Source organism: Gouania willdenowi, chromosome 19 (assembly GCF_900634775.1).
Source record: "Gouania willdenowi chromosome 19, fGouWil2.1, whole genome shotgun sequence".
NCBI classification, from domain to species: Eukaryota; Metazoa; Chordata; class Actinopteri; order Blenniiformes; family Gobiesocidae; genus Gouania; species Gouania willdenowi.
This window is the reverse complement of record NC_041062.1, coordinates 16,956,126-16,973,680: the sequence shown is the minus strand read 5'-3', so window position 1 is coordinate 16,973,680 and position 17,555 is coordinate 16,956,126. Positions and strand designations below refer to the sequence as shown.

Here is a 17,555-nt window from a genome sequence, read left to right as displayed (position 1 = left end):
GCACTGCAGTAATATGCTTTTAACAGAGCATGTTATATTACTGTGATGTTGCTGTCGGACTAACGTTATCTTGTTGGCTCCTCCGAGGGAGGGACTTTGGAAAGTTTGGAGGCAGGGCAAGAGAGCAGCGGGGAGAGAGGGATCTGAGAGTTGCGGACTGCACCTTTAAGCATGTTATATAAGAAGTAAAGTAATTAATTACATTCTACACCCAAACATTACTGAGTAAATGATTATTTTTTGTTATAAAATGATCAACTACGTCCAATTTTGTACTATTAAAGTATTTAATAAGCCTGTTTGATTATGTAATAACACCATTTAGCCACTAGATGTCAGCAAACAGTACAGCATTCAGTAACGGAATCAGCATGATAGAAAACCCAATATTTAGTGGAGAAGAAGATTATTTTCTGGATCCACTTGGACACAGAGCACACACACACACAGAGGTGAGTTTTGAGCTCTACTAAAGCTTTATTATTGTTCACTGTTTAATCTACTGAACAACTTCTGACAAAACATGTTTTGAAGCTCATTCAGGTGTTGAATGAGTGAAATAGGTTTGTTGATCCCATCAGAAGTGCCTGAGTTTGGAATGACAGTCAAGTGTAATGAAAAAATGTGTCATTACTAAGAGTTTGGTGTGCAGAAAGTAAAAGGATTTGGTCACACTTTGCTTGAAGTTTTATACATAAGGCTGTCATTAGCATGATTAAGGTGTAAATGAAGTCTGTCAAAGTTTTGTTCGATCAATTATGACACCTTTGGAGCTATGTTGGCATTTTTTGGGTAAGGTGGAGGGATCACCAACTTTTCTGAAACTGAGCTACTTCATAGTTACTGTATAGTCTGAATGGTTACCAGTTAGAAAAACATTTCTTAAATACCACATTTTCACGGTTTCACTTTAATGAGAGGGTAAGATAATAATAATAAGGAAGGCTAGCAGTAGCCTAAAAAAGTAGTCAATAATTCCAGTAAGTTCTTCTTATTTTCTTTTTGAATTATATGTTAAAGTTAAATTTACTACTTACTACTATTTTACACATTAAAGCCATCAGCGGACGCCTCTGAAGAGGACCGGCCGTTGACAGTCGAAAGATCAAAGTAAATTTCCTGAAAAACTGTTGTCTGAATGAATGAAACCATAACATATTAAAGGTAGGAAATGTTGACCTTTCAACATGAAATGTCTCATTTTCATTACATTTTATAGAAAATCCATTTATAAATGTGTCATATATCATATTATATATAACATACCACGGAAAATACACCAGACCTGCAACATTTAAAACCATTCGTCACAATGTTTCAGTCAAAATAAACATTAAAAGATGGTTCATTTGATACTAAAACTTTATCAGCAGTATTTAACTTAACCAAGTACAAAATACATCTCTCAAATGTATTTATCTTTGTGAGTTTCAAACATGGAAAGGTAATCAGACTTTAGAACCCCTCACATGGTCCATGAGGGCTATCATTGGTGACCGCTGGTTTAGGGTTAGGGGTTGGGGTAACAAACGACACTTAATGACAGCAACATGACACCTTATTTATACTAATGACAAGTGTCATGTCGTAATAATGGCCACGTAATGTCAGCCTTTATGTAAAAAACTTTAACTAAAGTGTTACCAATGTGTTCGCTCTTTTATTCTGCTTTAAGTTGTATTAAATTGCTGTTAAATCTTAAGTGTAGTGTTGAAAGTGAAATATGGATATTAACGTCAATGGTTTGCATCCCTTTTGTCTACTATATTTAGCACGAAACAAGATGGGTCAGGAGCTATCACAGCCTCATTTAGCCAACTACAGTCAGTATGCTGATACGCTGCTAACCTCAAACTACTGGGAAGGATTTCAAGTTGACAGGTATGTATAATTATCTATCAAACTCAGTATGAATCATGCCGTATAAATGATAACTCTGCATCTGGTAGGGTTGCCAACTTTTTGATTGCCAAATAAGGGACACAAAATTTAGTTTGAAGCTCAACGTTGCAGCTATTTCCATAAAATCTATGATTTTTTGGGGTGTTATTTTTTGCGATGAAAGACTTTTATTAACAACCACGGGAACATATTCTCAACAGGCGGTGTTAAGAAAAAAAGCTGAGAGCAACACTTAACTCACCACTCACAGCACTGATAAAAAAATAAAATAAAAAAAAAAGCAGCGAAATGTGACACCTGGGAAATATCGGCCAACTGCATATTTATTCACAAAGCCACTCTGACAATTATAGTTAGTAGTGAATTTCTATGCATTTTAATTTTTTTCCCTTTTTATTTTCTCCACTTTATTTCATTTATTTATTTTGGGGTAAATACATTTTTGGATATTGCAGCACCACCAGGGGGCTTTTGACCTCTAATTGACACAACGGACTGTGCGAATGCTTCCGCAAACGTTTTTACAAACGTTTTCCCCATATTCGCTTCATATGCTCGTCTGAAGCGAATATCATCAACTATGGAAGACCCCAGTAAAATCGATGCTCTTTACCTTCTGTGGAAGCTGAAGAGCCGTCAAAACGCTTGACAACGGCATTCCTGGATTCACCAGGTTAACCAGCGATGCATCCAATTCGGTGAGTTTCACTGTTTTCTTCAGGAGCTGTGCCAAATCCTTCCTGGTCCATTTCGGTAGAAAAAACTGGTCGTGTCGTAGAGCTCCGGGTGGTCACACACCGCCACAATTATTTTCTCCTTCATGCTAAAATGGGTGAAAAGTCCGGTTTCCACATTGAAGGCCTGACGTCATTGACAACAAGGACTCTGATTGGCTGTATCGCAATTGGTCACGTAAAACATTCACTGGAGTTAAATATTTTCAACTCAAGCAAATAACAAATGTCACGGAGTGCACATACTGCCGCCAACGCTCTTGGCGCGCGAATTAAACTGCGCCGTCTAATAGGAAAAAATTTGCCTCTTACTGCGTACTCCTGTTGACTTTGTATGTATTCTGGCCGCGCAAACATTTTGCGCCAGTGTGAATGCAGCATAAGACTCAAGCAATTCCTCTTTAAGAATAATACAAATCAAAACAAAAAAGGTACATTGTTTTTGCAATACATGGAAGAGAGTTATCGCTCACCAAGTTTATTGTTTCCATACCACAATATGGCTCGCTCCTTTGGCTTGTGTGGCATGCTGTGTAAAATCATGCTCACCTCTGTAGCCGACTGAAAAACTCTCGACTACACAAAGAGCAGAAAGCCTCACTTACGTCTCAGCTGACAAGCTTAACTCATGTTTTGTTTACCTCTCACTGTTTGTTTTAGCCAGAAAGTCTTTTCTTTTTCGCCGGTTTATCCATACTTTTTCGTCATCCACATTTGTCTGCCAAAAGCTAGCACTGCTCATAAATAGAACCTAACTTTAGTGTGAATTTGATGAACTGATGCGTGCAATGTGGGGCTGTGATTGGCTGACAGGTGTTGACAGATGCTGACTGGTTGTGTCATATATACTGATGTGAGACCAGTAATTTGGGGAAGTGAGGGAACGGCAATATCCGGGACAATGGATGTCCCGCTCGGGGGAAAAACAAATGTTTCAAATACGGGACGTCCCAGCTAATCAAGACGGTTAGCATTTGGCTAGCATTTGGTTTGTTCTAATTGTTGGGTAATTATAAATGTAATGTCTGGTGTCGTTTCAGTTCGTAGCCATGTAAATACAAATGTTTATTTAGTTCTTTGCAGAGATTCTCTTCGCTGAACTCGACAGAGGAGCTGAACTATTACAGAGACCAGGTTTTATACGGTGATGACATCAGCAACATAGGTAGCACTGTGAGGAAGTTGGACACCGCTCTGGGTGGGCTCACCATTGTTCCCAATGCTGTTGGACTGGGAGCTCTGGTCATTGCCATGATCTTGGATGCAATTGCGAAGTCTCTCAATAAGGAAACACTGGGAACCAATGAAATGTTAGAGAGAGTGTTTGCCAAAGAAAATACCAATGAGGTGAGGTCTTTGAACACTCACAAACACATTCAACTTGCATCCATCTTTTATCCTTTAATCACCAAAGCAAACAACATGTTTACATCCTTTTTAATAGTGGTCCATCTCTATTGTCCTTTGTCCCATATATCTATATATTCTGAAGAATGCAGAAGTTCAAAACATTTTGAGTAATTTTGTCATTTTACCACTTGGGTTTGTTCTGACTAAAGGAAGCAGTTGCTTCTCATTGAGTTGCGAACCAAATATTTATATACAGAATTGTCCTACATTTGAACATAAAAATATGCATCCTTTATTGAACTGTTGTAGGACACACTTTGTCCTATAATTTCTGTGAAAACACGAGTGCACCGGTGCACTATCCAGCTCATCACATTGGTCGAGGAGCTTCTGCCCATGAATTATAGACCCAACACGATAAGTACACCAATGGGACACAAGCAGTATATTTGCTCCTTGTCTGATACATAAAACAGAAAAGTTCTTAAAAAATACAGAGCGGAATGGGAAAAAACTTTGGTGATAAACATTATATGGTCATCCCCACAAGGCCCACTGCACTGCAATGGACTTTCTCCATAGAAAACTAAGATAGCACTTGATATTACAGCCCATGTCTTACCGTGTAACTTCCTGCAACTTTAGTTGTCTTACTATGTAATTATCGGGACTTCCAGGTTAACTTTTATGCATGGAAACATAAATCTTATCATGGAAGTAACTGTAGTAGTAGCAGTCGTCATTACGGTTCATTAAATAACTGACCTCCTAAATGGGAGACAAATACAATTGATGTTTTTCACTTATTGTTCTTTGATGTTATGAATGTATTCTTTTGTTTGTAACCTCTCTCTGTGAAGATACGGGAACTAATGGAGGAGTATTTGAAGCGTCTGCAGATCAATCTGGGGAATCAAACTCTTCAACTAGCTGAAACTCAGCAGAAAGAGGCGGCCCTTAGCTCCCACCTCACTCGACTAAAGGTAACAGGCTCATTGTTACTTAGAAATCCAATCAGAGCGCTTTAAATTCGTGCATCCTTACCCAATATTGGATATTAGTCCGATATCAGCAGAAACAAAAAAAGAGCATCAGATTATATCAGCCTGCGGATGAAATATTTAATGTAATATATATATATATATATTAGTTTTCCAAGTTTTCTAATTTGTCTTCCAAGTCTTTCTAATCTTATCATAGAATTGCCAAACCATTGCTATAGAGTAGCTAAAATGTTCTATTATTACATGCTCAATTGAAATTTATGAATACTAAATCCAAAACCAAATTACAAAGCATAATTGTACTTTATCAATCTCATGATTATTAAGAAATTCTGTATTACACAATTCTCATCCTAAGCGCATTAATGAACAAGTTGACTCTATAGGAGAGCTATTATTTACACGTTTTCTGTGTTTAAAGAATTCCATGATGATGGATGGACAAATGCACACACGGTTTCTAAAGCAGTGGGTGAACGGAGCTGCTTTCCACACCTTGATGTTGATCCATCAGGCACGTCTGGAGGGGACGCTGGGATCCAGAGCCTTAAGAGCCGCAACACTTTACAATCAGCAGCTCCACCTGCTTCTCGATGAATATAAGAAATACCTCAAAACTGTCATTCATGTTACTCCAGATGTTCATCATGCAAAGTGTGGAAAGGTCAATGCACCTCTCGATGGGAGTTATTGTGGGATTTTATTCACGGAACAGTCTATTCTACCCAGGCCCTGCCTAGCTATAAGGGATGACTGGATACACTGTCAGCATTATATCAAAGTAGAGGGAGTGGTTGAGGCAATGTTTTGTAAACCTCAGTTTACTTGGGCAAAGACCTATTTTTCTGACCTACAAGCCAATATTCCCACTCTTGTGCATCAAAATGGACCCTTCCAACTCTAAATCTGGTACTTAACTTGTGACCAAAACTGGTAAAAAAAAAAAAAAAAAAAAACACCAAAAAAACTAAAATTCAAGTCTCAAGCTTTAAAATGGTGTGTCACAATTCTAAATCTGAGATTATTCGACGAAGATAAACTCATCTCAATGTTAACTTCCAGTTTCTGCAACTACTGAGCTAAACAATATATTTTTTAAAGGAAACGACTTTGATACGTATCTTGCCCCACAAACGGGACAGCCTATTTGCAGGGACTTTTAACTGCTTTGGTCACATGATGGAAAGACATGAGAGTCTGTTTGAAAGATAGAAAAAGCTTCACATTGAAATCCAAATCACCTTTTCTTTGATAATCATTGAGCAAAGTGGACCTTGGTCCCTCAGTGTGGACATAAGGCTTGTGACCCTGGGAGTAGAATAACAAAATAAATGTAGTTAACCGGCACCATTTGGCTTTTTATATTTCAAAGTACAAAGAAAGTAAATACACACCCAACACAGCATAACGTGGATGGCTGTTCATCATAGGAATGGGATCCACACAAGGTTCCTGCTGCTTAACAGAAGGTTTTCCTTGCCGCCATGATGAATTCATGTTGGGTGTGGGATACATATGTATGTGTATATACGTATATATGCATATGTGTGTATCCATAAAATGAAGAGTCCGTCCTTAAGACTGCTCTACTGTAAAGTGCCTTGAGATACCATTGGTTATGATTTGGCGCTATACAAATAAAGATTGATTGATTGATTGAAATAGAAAAAAAACTGTATTCATGTTTGCAAACAATTTAAAAATGTTAAACAGCGGTAAAAAGCTAAATAATCACACGTAGCTACATATTGTGCTGGGAGCCTGTTGGTTAATTTGACAGACTTAGAGAAAAAGAAAAGATAAAATATTTTTTTTTTGAAGTATTAAACAATTATGCAAGAGCTTTTTTAGTGGTGGTAGGTTTAATAGAGCTAGTATGACAATGCTCACTTTAGCAGCAATAGCATGATGAGGCTCAATTCAACAATGCTAGCATGACAAAGGTCAATTTAGCAGTGCTAGCATGATAAGGCTAAATTTAGCAGCGTTAGCATGATGAGGCTCAATTGAGCAGCCCTAGCATGATAAGGCTCAATTTAGCAATACTAGCATGACAATGCTCAATTTAGCAGTGCTAGCATGTTAAGGCTCAATTTAGCAATGCTAGCATGACAATGCTCAATTAAGCAGCGTTATCATCAGACTCAATTTAGCAATTGTAGCATGTCAATGCTCAATTTAGCAGCACCAGCATGATAAAGCTCAATTTAGCAATGCTAGCATGACAATGGTCAATTAAGCAGCGCTAGCATCAGGCTCAATTTAGCAATGCTAGCATGACAATGCTCAATTTAGCAGCAATAGCATGATGAGGCTCAATTTAGCAATGCTAGCATGACAATGCTCAATTTAGCAGTGCTAGCATGATAAGTCTAAATTTAGCAGCATTAGCATGATGAGGCTCAGTTTAGCAGTACTAGCATGATGAGGCTCAATTGAGCAGCCCTAGCATGATAAGGCTCAATTTAGCAATGCCAGCATGACAATGGTCAATTAAGCAGCGCTAGCATCAGGCTCAATTTAGCAATGCTAGCATGACAATGCTCAATTTAGCAGCACCAGCATGATAAGGCTCAATTTAGCAACGCTAGCATGACAATGGTCAATTAAGCAGCGCTAGCATCAGGCTTAATTTAGCAATGCTAGCATGACAATGCTCAATTTAGCAGCGATAGCATGATGAGGCTCAATTTAGCAATGCTAGCATGACAATGCTCAATTTAGCAGTGCTAGCATGATAAGTCTAAATTTAGCAGCATTAGCATGATGAGGCTCAGTTTAGCAGTACTAGCATGATGAGACTCAATTTAGCAATTCTAGCATGACAATGCTCAATTTAGCAGCACCAGCATGATAAGGCTCAATTAAGCAATGCTAGCATGACAATGGCCAATTAAGCAGCATCAGGCACAATTTAGCAATGCTAGCATGACAATGCTCAATTTAGCAGCGATAGCATGATGAGGCTCAATTTAGCAATGCTAGCATGACAATGCTCAATTAAGCAGCGCTAGCATCAGGCTCAATTTAGCAACGCAAACATGACAATGCTCAATTTAGCAGCACTAGCATGATACGGCTCAATTTAGCAGCACTAGCATGACAATGCTCAATTAAGCAGCGCTAGCATCAGACTCAATTTAGCAACGCAAACATGTCAATGCTCAATTTAGCAGCACTAGCATGATAAAGCTCAATTTAGCAATGCTAGCATGACAATGGTCAATTAAGCAGCGCTAGCATCAGGCTCAATTTAGCAATGCTAGCATGACAATGCTCAATTTAGCAGCAATAGCATGATGAGGCTCAATTTAGCAATGCTAGCATGACAATGCTCAATTTAGCAGTGCTAGCATGATAAGTCTAAATTTAGCAGCATTAGCATGATGAGGCTCAGTTTAGCAGTACTAGCATGATGAGGCTCAATTGAGCAGCCCTAGCATGATAAGGCTCAATTTAGCAATGCCAGCATGACAATGGTCAATTAAGCAGCGCTAGCATCAGGCTCAATTTAGCAATGCTAGCATGACAATGCTCAATTTAGCAGCACCAGCATGATAAGGCTCAATTTAGCAATGCTAGCATGACAATGGTCAATTAAGCAGCGCTAGCATCAGGCTTAATTTAGCAATGCTAGCATGACAATGCTCAATTTAGCAGCGATAGCATGATGAGGCTCAATTTAGCAATGCTAGCATGACAATGCTCAATTTAGCAGTGCTAGCATGATAAGTCTAAATTTAGCAGCATTAGCATGATGAGGCTCAGTTTAGCAGTACTAGCATGATGAGACTCAATTTAGCAATTCTAGCATGACAATGCTCAATTTAGCAGCACCAGCATGATAAGGCTCAATTAAGCAATGCTAGCATGACAATGGCCAATTAAGCAGCATCAGGCACAATTTAGCAATGCTAGCATGACAATGCTCAATTTAGCAGCGATAGCATGATGAGGCTCAATTTAGCAATGCTAGCATGACAATGCTCAATTAAGCAGCGCTAGCATCAGGCTCAATTTAGCAACGCAAACATGACAATGCTCAATTTAGCAGCACTAGCATGATACGGCTCAATTTAGCAGCACTAGCATGACAATGCTCAATTAAGCAGCGCTAGCATCAGGCTCAATTTAGCAACGCAAACATGACAATGCTCAATTTAGCAGCACTAGCATGATAAGGCTCAATTTAGCAATGCTAGCATGACAAGGCTCAATTAAGCAGCACTAGCATCAGGCTCAATTTAGCAGCGCTAGCTGCTTATCATTCAGCTAATCAATTAATCAAATTCTTATTCTTATTCTTTTTTTACTCTTCTGCCCATCATTTAACATTCTTAAAAACATATCTACTGCATTCCTTCATGCAGTGTTCAGCTGTAAATGTCAGCACCTAATTCATCCAGGAAATGCAGTTAATCTATATATTATTATTACTGATATTATTTTAGTATCATAATGAATTGTCTCCTGTTCTTGTAGTTTCTTTGATTTTATTATTTTACTCTTGTTACTTTTAATTTCTCTAACTAATCAAATTCCTTTAAAATCTGTATTTCATTTGGCATATTTTCTCCACATACGAGTACACTAGATTTTAGCCCTGGTAAGTGTTGCATTGAAAACATTGTTTATATATATATATATATATATATATATATATATATATATATATCAAACTCTTTTCAAATCAAGGATTTTTTGTCTCTTCATTAACTCATCGATGCATAATAAATGAAATCCTCACTAATGGCCTTTAATCGATGCAATGCAACGTTTTTACGACTGGGGTCAGCAAAGTTCTACGAGTGAAGAACTCAAAAGCTACAGTATTTAAAGCCTCTGATATAGAGAAACATCTTCATTAGAAACAAGGATCTACTTCACCAACACAGAGCAGAAACACCACTGAGGTAAGGTTTGACTAACAAACATGTAGAAATGATTGTTGGGTTGTTCAGGTCCTGTTTGGTTGAGCTTGGTTTATCGTTCCTATCAGTGGACATAAAAACAGTGAGGATGGCTATGGAAGATGAATAATAATTACAACATTTGTGTTTATTTTACCAAGGAAACATGGGTCAGAAAACATCTGTGATTCCAGCAGCCAACTACAGTGTGTTTGCTGATTCTCTGCTCACCTCAGAGCACTGGAAGGGAATAGAAGTTGACAGGTATTCATGATCACAGCAATAAACTGCATGTGTTTTATCTAATATTATGATGAAGTACAACATGACTGCACATCAAGGCAAGGCAATTTATTTGTATAACACATTTCATACGCAAGCACATTCAGTGAGCTTTACATGATTAAAAAGTGCAACAGAAAACATTTAACTGTTTAAAAATCAATAAGATCACTAAAACCTGCAGTAAAAACATTTAAATCAACAATAACATGATTAAGAATCTCCCTCTTAATCATCAGTAGAGAAAAAGAAAAGCCTTTAACTTGGATTTAAACATTTTCACACTGAATGCTGACTTCAGCTCTGTAGGCAGTTTGTTCTGGGGCGCTGTCGCACTGATTGTAAAAAAAATTAAATGCTAAAATAAACATAAGATTTTCCCAACATTTAGCAACAAACCCCGTTTCTAGATGTAAATACCATGAAATAAAAGCTGGAATTCTGAACTTTTGTCTCATATTCATGTTTTGACCTGAAACCCAAAGGTCTTCAGTATACAACAGAAACAAAGGAATTGACCTTGCCTTTCCAAAACTTTTGGAGGGGACTGTATGTGTAGAACTGCACATAAAACTGTAACATGGTTTAAACTATAATTGACATTTTTTATACAATTTTCACGACAATTACAATTACAAAATGAATCTAAACTCACATACAATTTCATTATGATTATAACAGCAACAGATTATTAAAATTACAATTGCAATTATAACTACGCCATAATTGTAATTAATAATCAATTATACAATTACAATTATGATTGACCCCAACCTTGAAATCAATGATACTACTTTACAAACCAACTAACCAGATTGTTTCCTCAGGTCTCTGCAGATGTTTTCTTTTCTCAACTCCACGGAGGAGCTGAACTGTTTCAGAGACCAGGTTTTGTTTGGGGAAGACTTGAGCATTGCTGCTAGCTCTTTGCAGAACGTGGGAGGTGCACTGAAAGGGATCTCTGTTGTGCCTAATGCTGTTGGACTGGGAGCTCTGGTCATTGCCATGATCCTGGATGTTTTTGCCAAGTCTCTCAATAAGCAAACACTAGGAACCGCTGAAATGTTGGAGAGAGTATTTGCTCAAGAGAAGGCCAATGAGGTGAGCTGTTGAACATGAGGACAAACATGTGAAAAACAGAAATATTTCCAATTCTGTACTAATCTGGTATTATACATGACCATTCAATGGAGCTTTCAAATGTTTCTATAAACAATGGAGTTGAATTTGATGTGATGCTGTGAAATATAGATTTTGGGGAACATGTGCTTCTGTTCTGTGAAGGTCAGAGATCTAATGGAGGAGTACCTGAAACGTCTGCAGATCAACTTGGCGCATCCACAGCTTCAGCTAGCTGAAACCAGGAGGGCAGAGGTGGAGCTGAGTGCTCAGCTCACACGTCTGAAGGTGTGGCTACGTTCTCTCACCTCTTCTCAAAATACACATTTTAGTATTTCAAACAGAGACAATTGATCTACCATGACATCACTTTTATTCACAATCAATAAGTATAACACTGAATGATGAAAAATGGTTAAAATGTCACTACATAATTAAAAAAAAAAAAAAAAAAAATTGAGTTAGGACCAAAATTAGACCCTAAAAACTACTGCAAAAATAATGCACATACTTAAACAGGGCAAAGAAAGCAGTAAGACATAAAAAATTACAAAAAACAAATATCACCCAAAATCAAAAGTAAAGCTATAGCAAGGCATATTTTTTCAAAAATTTCAAAAACAAAAAATTTGAGTACGGACCATAATTAGACCCTAAAACGTACTGCAAATATAATGCACATACTTAAACAGGGCTAAGAAAGCAGTAATGCACAAAAAATTGACAAAAAACAAATATCACCCAAAATCAAAATCAGCATCCTTCTTATATACTTGAAAAATGTACAAAAGTCTTCCAACACAAAACAAGATAAACTAATTTTAGCCTCAATTTAAGCTTTTTAGGAATTCAAATTTACTTATGGACACATTTTTTACAGTGCAAAACAAAAATACCTGAAAAATTGGATATGTGAAAGTATATATTTTTGTCATTATGTCTGTTTTTGTTGTCGATTTGTATGTTACGAGTCATTTTGTATATTTGTGTTGTTTTGTGATCGGGGTAATTTTTGTTCCCAATTTGTATAGTGTGCTGTTATTTTTGTGTACTTGTTGTTGTCTTATGCTTTTTGGGAGTAAATATGTGTATTTTTGTTGTCCTATTGTAATTTCTTGAATGTTTTTGACTTTGTTAGTGTCATTTTGTGCATTTAAAATTCAGAATTATTACTGCTCAGCTCACTAATAAGAAGGCAGAACAGCAGATTATCTAATCCATAGAATGAATTTATATATTATTAATATTAATTTCAGAGCGGGATCAATTTAAAACATACATTTGATTCAGTTTCAGACAAATTATATAGTGTGAATCTCAAAAAATTCTAAAGACAATAAAACACAATCAAAGCACAGTAGAAAGTCATTTAAAGTCTTATTATTGTTGTTGTTTTCCTAAAGAATTCCATGGTGAAGGATGGACATATGGGGACACGCTTTCTAAAGCAGTGGGTGAACGGAGCTGCTTTCCACACCCAGATGTTGATCCATCAGGCTCGTCTGGAGGGGACGCTGGGATCCAGAGCCTTGAGAGCAGCAGAAGTCTATCATCAACAGCTGAACCTTCTTCTCAATCAATACAAGAAATTCCTGAAAACTGTTGTTTTTGTGGGTCCAGAGGATAATACTTGTTTCAGGTACTGTTTGGATCGAGACAAACATTTCTGTCAGATAACCTACAGGGAGTTTTCCAGATCACGTGTACTTGTGCCACATCCCGACCCAGACTGCCACCTAACGAGAAAAGCTGATCAATTGCTTGACGCAATGTTTGTTAAACCTCAGTTGACTTCGACTACGACATATTTTTTAGATCTACAAACCAACATTCCCACTCTTGTGCAACAAAACAGCTCTTTTCATCTCTAAATTGAAATTGAAGATGCAAGAGTCGCTCAGAAAAGAGTTTCTGGAAAAGTGCCTTTAAATATTAAAATTGTATTATTATTAAATATTTATGGATTGGTTGGACCTCAGTGTGGACTGAAGGCTACTGACCTTGGGAGTCATAGTAGAATAACACAACCGCTGATGTTGGTAACTTGCAAATTTGAGCCAGCTGGTGTTTTTATTATTTCACTGGAACTACAAATAAATTGAAGGGTACCTGTAGTGAAACACTTTTTAGAACGATTTAAAGCCTTAAACAGGGCTAAGAAAGCAGTGAGGTACAAAAAATGACAAAAAATAAATAAAAAATCACCCAAAATTAAAGGTATGGATATAGCAAGGCATATCTTGCAAAAAAAAAAAAAAAAAAAAGGTTAAGACCATAATTGGAACCTAAAAACTACTACAAATATAATGCACGTACCTAAACAAGGCTAAGAAAACAGTGAGGCACAAAAAATGACAACAAACTAAAATCACTTAAAATCAGAGGTAAGGCTATGGCAAGGCATAATTTTCAAAAATTTCAAAAAATAAAAAATTGAGTTAGGACCATTAATAAACCCTAAAAACTACTGCAAATATAATGCACAAACTTAAACAGGGCTAAGAAAGCAGTAAGGCACAAAAAATGACAAATATTTTTTTTTAAAAATGACCCAAAATCAAAGGCAAGGCTATAGCAAAGCATATTTTTCAAAAAAAAAAAATAAAATAAATAAATTTAAAAAAAATTATTTAGGACCATTATTAGACACTCCCGCTTATCATTATGAATAGCAAAGTGGCTATCGTGGGCTCTTTCAGGTTCCTGGGATCCACAATCTAACAGGACCTGAAGTGGACCTCCCACATAGACACAATCAGAAAAAAGGCACGGCATAGGATGTACTTCCTGTGTCAGCTGAGGAAGTTCAACCTGCCCCAGGAGCTCCTGATCATGTTCTACACCTTCATCATTCAGTCTGTTCTGTGCACCTCCATCACTGTCTTGTTTGGATCTACAACCAAACTGGACAGACACAGACTACAAAGGATAATTAGTTCTGCAGAAAAGATCATCGGTGTCGAACTGCCCCCCATCCAAGACTTATACCTGTCCAGGGTCAGGAAACGGGCAGGTAACATCACTGCAGACCCCTCACACCCTGCACACAATCTGTTCAAACTCCTCCCCTCCGGCAGACGCTACAGACCACTGTACGCCAAAACAACCTGCCATAAAAGCTGTCACTCTGATCAACGCTAAACAGTCAAAGAGTGTCAGACCTGTTTCTGTGAAAGAACCCTGGAACAAACTGTCACTGTACATAAACATATACTATTTAATTTAAATGTTCACCTGCACTACTGCACTATTATCCTATTATTATTATTATTATTATTATTATTATTATTATTATTATTATTATTATTATTATTATTGTTACGGCTGGTGCCTCCTGGCCTCTCAGCCTGCCCTTCCTCTTCTCTCCTAACACACCTGGCTCACATCAGTAATCAGGTAGGAGAGGGAGGAGGAGCTTATAAAGGGCTGAGAGGACCAGAAAGCAGGAGGCACAACAACTGACCAGCAGCAGACATGTGGGGAGAGTTCTGCTGCTCCTCACTGGAGATGTTTGTAAGTTTGTTATTTTAGTTTGGACTGGAGATTTCTGGTAGTCCTGTTTTCGTGTTCCTGTAGTTTTAGTCTTTTGTATGTTTTTGTAGTTTAGAGGGTGGACGCTGGGACGACGGCCCTGTATAGGGTTGGCCCAGTGTCCTCCCTACTTTTGTTTAGTTTGGCCAGGGTCTCCAGTCCCTTTTAGTTTGTTCTGTTGGTACTTTTATAATTTTGTAAATAAATACTTTTGATAATCGTTGAGGTTCTGTGTGGCGTCTTGTTTGTGTTGCGGCCCCTCAAGCCTTGAATAACATCCTAGAGGGGGTCGTAACAATTATTATTATCCTATCTTGTTATTCTTATCTTGTTATAATATTTATAATACAGTAAGGCAAAAAAAATTACAAAAAACAAAACTCAATTAAAATCAGAGGTAAGGCTATAGCAAGGCATATTTTGCAAAAATTTGAAATAATAAAAATTTGAGTTAATACCAACATTTGACTCCTGCAAAAACAATGCACATACTTACACAGGCCAATGAAAGCAGTAAAGCACAAAAAAGGAAAAAAAAAAAAAATCACCCAAATTGGAGGTAAGGCAGGGCATACTTTTCAAAAAAAAAAAAAAAATTGAGTTAAGACCATTATTAGACCCTAAAAACTACTGCAAATATAATGCACATACTTAATCAGGGCCAAGAAAGCAGAAAAAAAAACTCACTTAAAATCGGAGGTAAGGCTATAGCAAGGCATATTTTTCAGAAAATTTAAAGAAAAAAAATATTTGAGTTAAGACCATCTTTTGAGCTTAAAAACTACTGCAAATATAATGCACATACTTAAACAGGGTAAAGAAAGCAGTAAGGCATAAAAAATGACAAAAAACAAAAAACACCCAAAATCAAAAGTAAGGCTATAGCAAGGCATTTTTTTAAAAAAATTAAGAAAAAAAAAAAATTGAGTTAGGACCATAATCAGACCCTAAAAAGTACTGCAAATATAATGCACATACTTAAACAGGGCTAAGAAAGCAGTAAGGCATAAAAAACAAAAATCACCCTGTTAACAGTGTGCTCTCAATGTGAATTATGTTTTGTTAAAGTCACAAATGCGATGTGTATTTTGTTTCTTTTTGTTTGTTTTCTTTACTGATTATTATTAATGAATTGGCACGTGATGTGTAATGTGGGTGTGTACGTTGTTGCGTTTACTTGTGAACACACCCAAAATCAAAAGTAAGGCAAGGCATTTTTTTCAAAAATTAAAAAAAAAAAAAAAAAAAATTGAGTTAGGACCATAATTTGACCCTAAAAACTACTGCAAATATAATGCACATACTTAAACACGGCTAAGAAAGAAGTAAGGCATAAAAAACAACAAAAAACAAAAATCACCCAAAATCAAAAGTAAGGCTATAGCAAGGAACTTTTTTTTCAAAAAAAATTAAATAAATAAATAAAATAAAAAATTTGAGTAAGGACCATAATTAGACCCTAAAAACTACTGCAAATATAATGCACATACTTAAACAGGGCGAAGAAAGCGGTAAGGCATAAAAAATGACAAAAAACAAAAAACACCCAAAGGCATATTTTTTAAAAAATTAAAAAAAAAAAAATTGAGTTAGGACCATCATTAGACCCTAAAAAGTACTGCAAATAAAATGCACATACTTAAACAGGGCTAAGAAAAAAGTAAGGCATAAAAAATTACAACAAAAAAAAAAAACACTCAAAATCAAAAGTAAGGCTATAGCAAGACATATTTTTTCAAAAACAAAAAATTTGAGTAAGGACCATATTTAGACCCTAAAAAGTACTGCAAATATAATGCACATACTTAAACAGGGCTAAGAAAGCAGTAAGGCATAAAAAACAAAAATCACCCTGTTAACAGTGTGCTCTCAATGTGAATTATGTTTTGTTAAAGTCACAAATGCGATGTGTATTTTGTTTCTTTTTGTTTGTTTTCTTTACTGATTATTATTAATGAATTGGCACGTGATGTGTAATGTGGGTGTGTACGTTGTTGCGTTTACTTGTGAACACACCCAAAATCAAAAGTAAGGCAAGGCATTTTTTTCAAAAATTAAAAAAAAAAAAAAAAAAATTGAGTTAGGACCATAATTTGACCCTAAAAACTACTGCAAATATAATGCACATACTTAAACAGGGCTAAGAAAGCAGTAAGGCACAAAAAATGACAAAAATAAAAAAAATCACCTAAAATCAGAGGGATGGCTATAGCAAGGCATATTTTGCAAAATTTTTAAATAATGAAAATTTGAGTTAAGACCATTTTTTGACCCTAAACACTACTGCAAATATAATGCAGTATAATGGACACAGGCCCATGAAAGCAGTAAAGCACATAAAAGGACAAAAAAGAACAAAAATAAAAAATCACCCAATTTGAAGGTAAGGCTATAGCAAGGCATGTTTTTCAAAAAATTGAGAAAAAAAAAAAAAATTGAGTTAAGACCATTATTAGACCCTAAAAACTACTGCAAATATAATGCACATACTTAAACAGGGCTAAGAAAGCAGTAAAGCACAAAAAATGGCAAAAAAAAAAAAAATGAAAAATCACCCAAAATCAGAGGTAAGGCTACAGCAATGCATATTTTGCAAAAATAAAAGAAAAATAAAAAATTTAGTTGAGACCATTATTAGACCCTAAACACTACTGCAAATATAATGCACATACTTAAACAGGGGTAAGAAAGCAGTGAGGTACAAAAAATAAATAAAAAATCAC

General features: G+C 36.3%; 2 protein-coding genes across 3 annotated transcripts; both read left to right on the top strand.

The window, feature by feature from the left end:
• The first annotated feature begins 406 nt into the window (after nucleotides 1–406).
• LOC114481191 (uncharacterized) lies at nucleotides 407–6,383 on the top strand. Its single transcript, XM_028475751.1, has 5 exons — nucleotides 407–452; nucleotides 1,773–1,881; nucleotides 3,710–3,983; nucleotides 4,847–4,969; nucleotides 5,412–6,383. Exons 2-5 carry the CDS (start codon nucleotides 1,784–1,786, stop codon nucleotides 5,892–5,894), a joined length of 978 nt encoding a protein of 325 aa, XP_028331552.1. The 5' UTR covers nucleotides 407–452; nucleotides 1,773–1,783; the 3' UTR covers nucleotides 5,895–6,383.
• Nucleotides 6,384–9,688: 3,305 nt separating this feature from the next.
• On the top strand, nucleotides 9,689–13,559 carry LOC114481193 (uncharacterized). 2 transcript variants are annotated; one of them, XM_028475756.1, is made up of 5 exons: nucleotides 9,689–9,903; nucleotides 10,062–10,164; nucleotides 11,010–11,283; nucleotides 11,467–11,589; nucleotides 12,705–13,559. In XM_028475756.1, the coding sequence occupies exons 2-5, from the start codon at nucleotides 10,067–10,069 to the stop codon at nucleotides 13,170–13,172; spliced, it is 963 nt and encodes a 320-aa protein (XP_028331557.1). In that variant the 5' UTR covers nucleotides 9,689–9,903; nucleotides 10,062–10,066; the 3' UTR covers nucleotides 13,173–13,559. The 2 variants fall into 2 exon arrangements, with proteins under 2 accessions (XP_028331557.1, XP_028331556.1); XM_028475755.1 differs by having other exon boundaries at nucleotides 9,689–10,164.
• The last annotated feature ends 3,996 nt before the right edge of the window (nucleotides 13,560–17,555 follow it).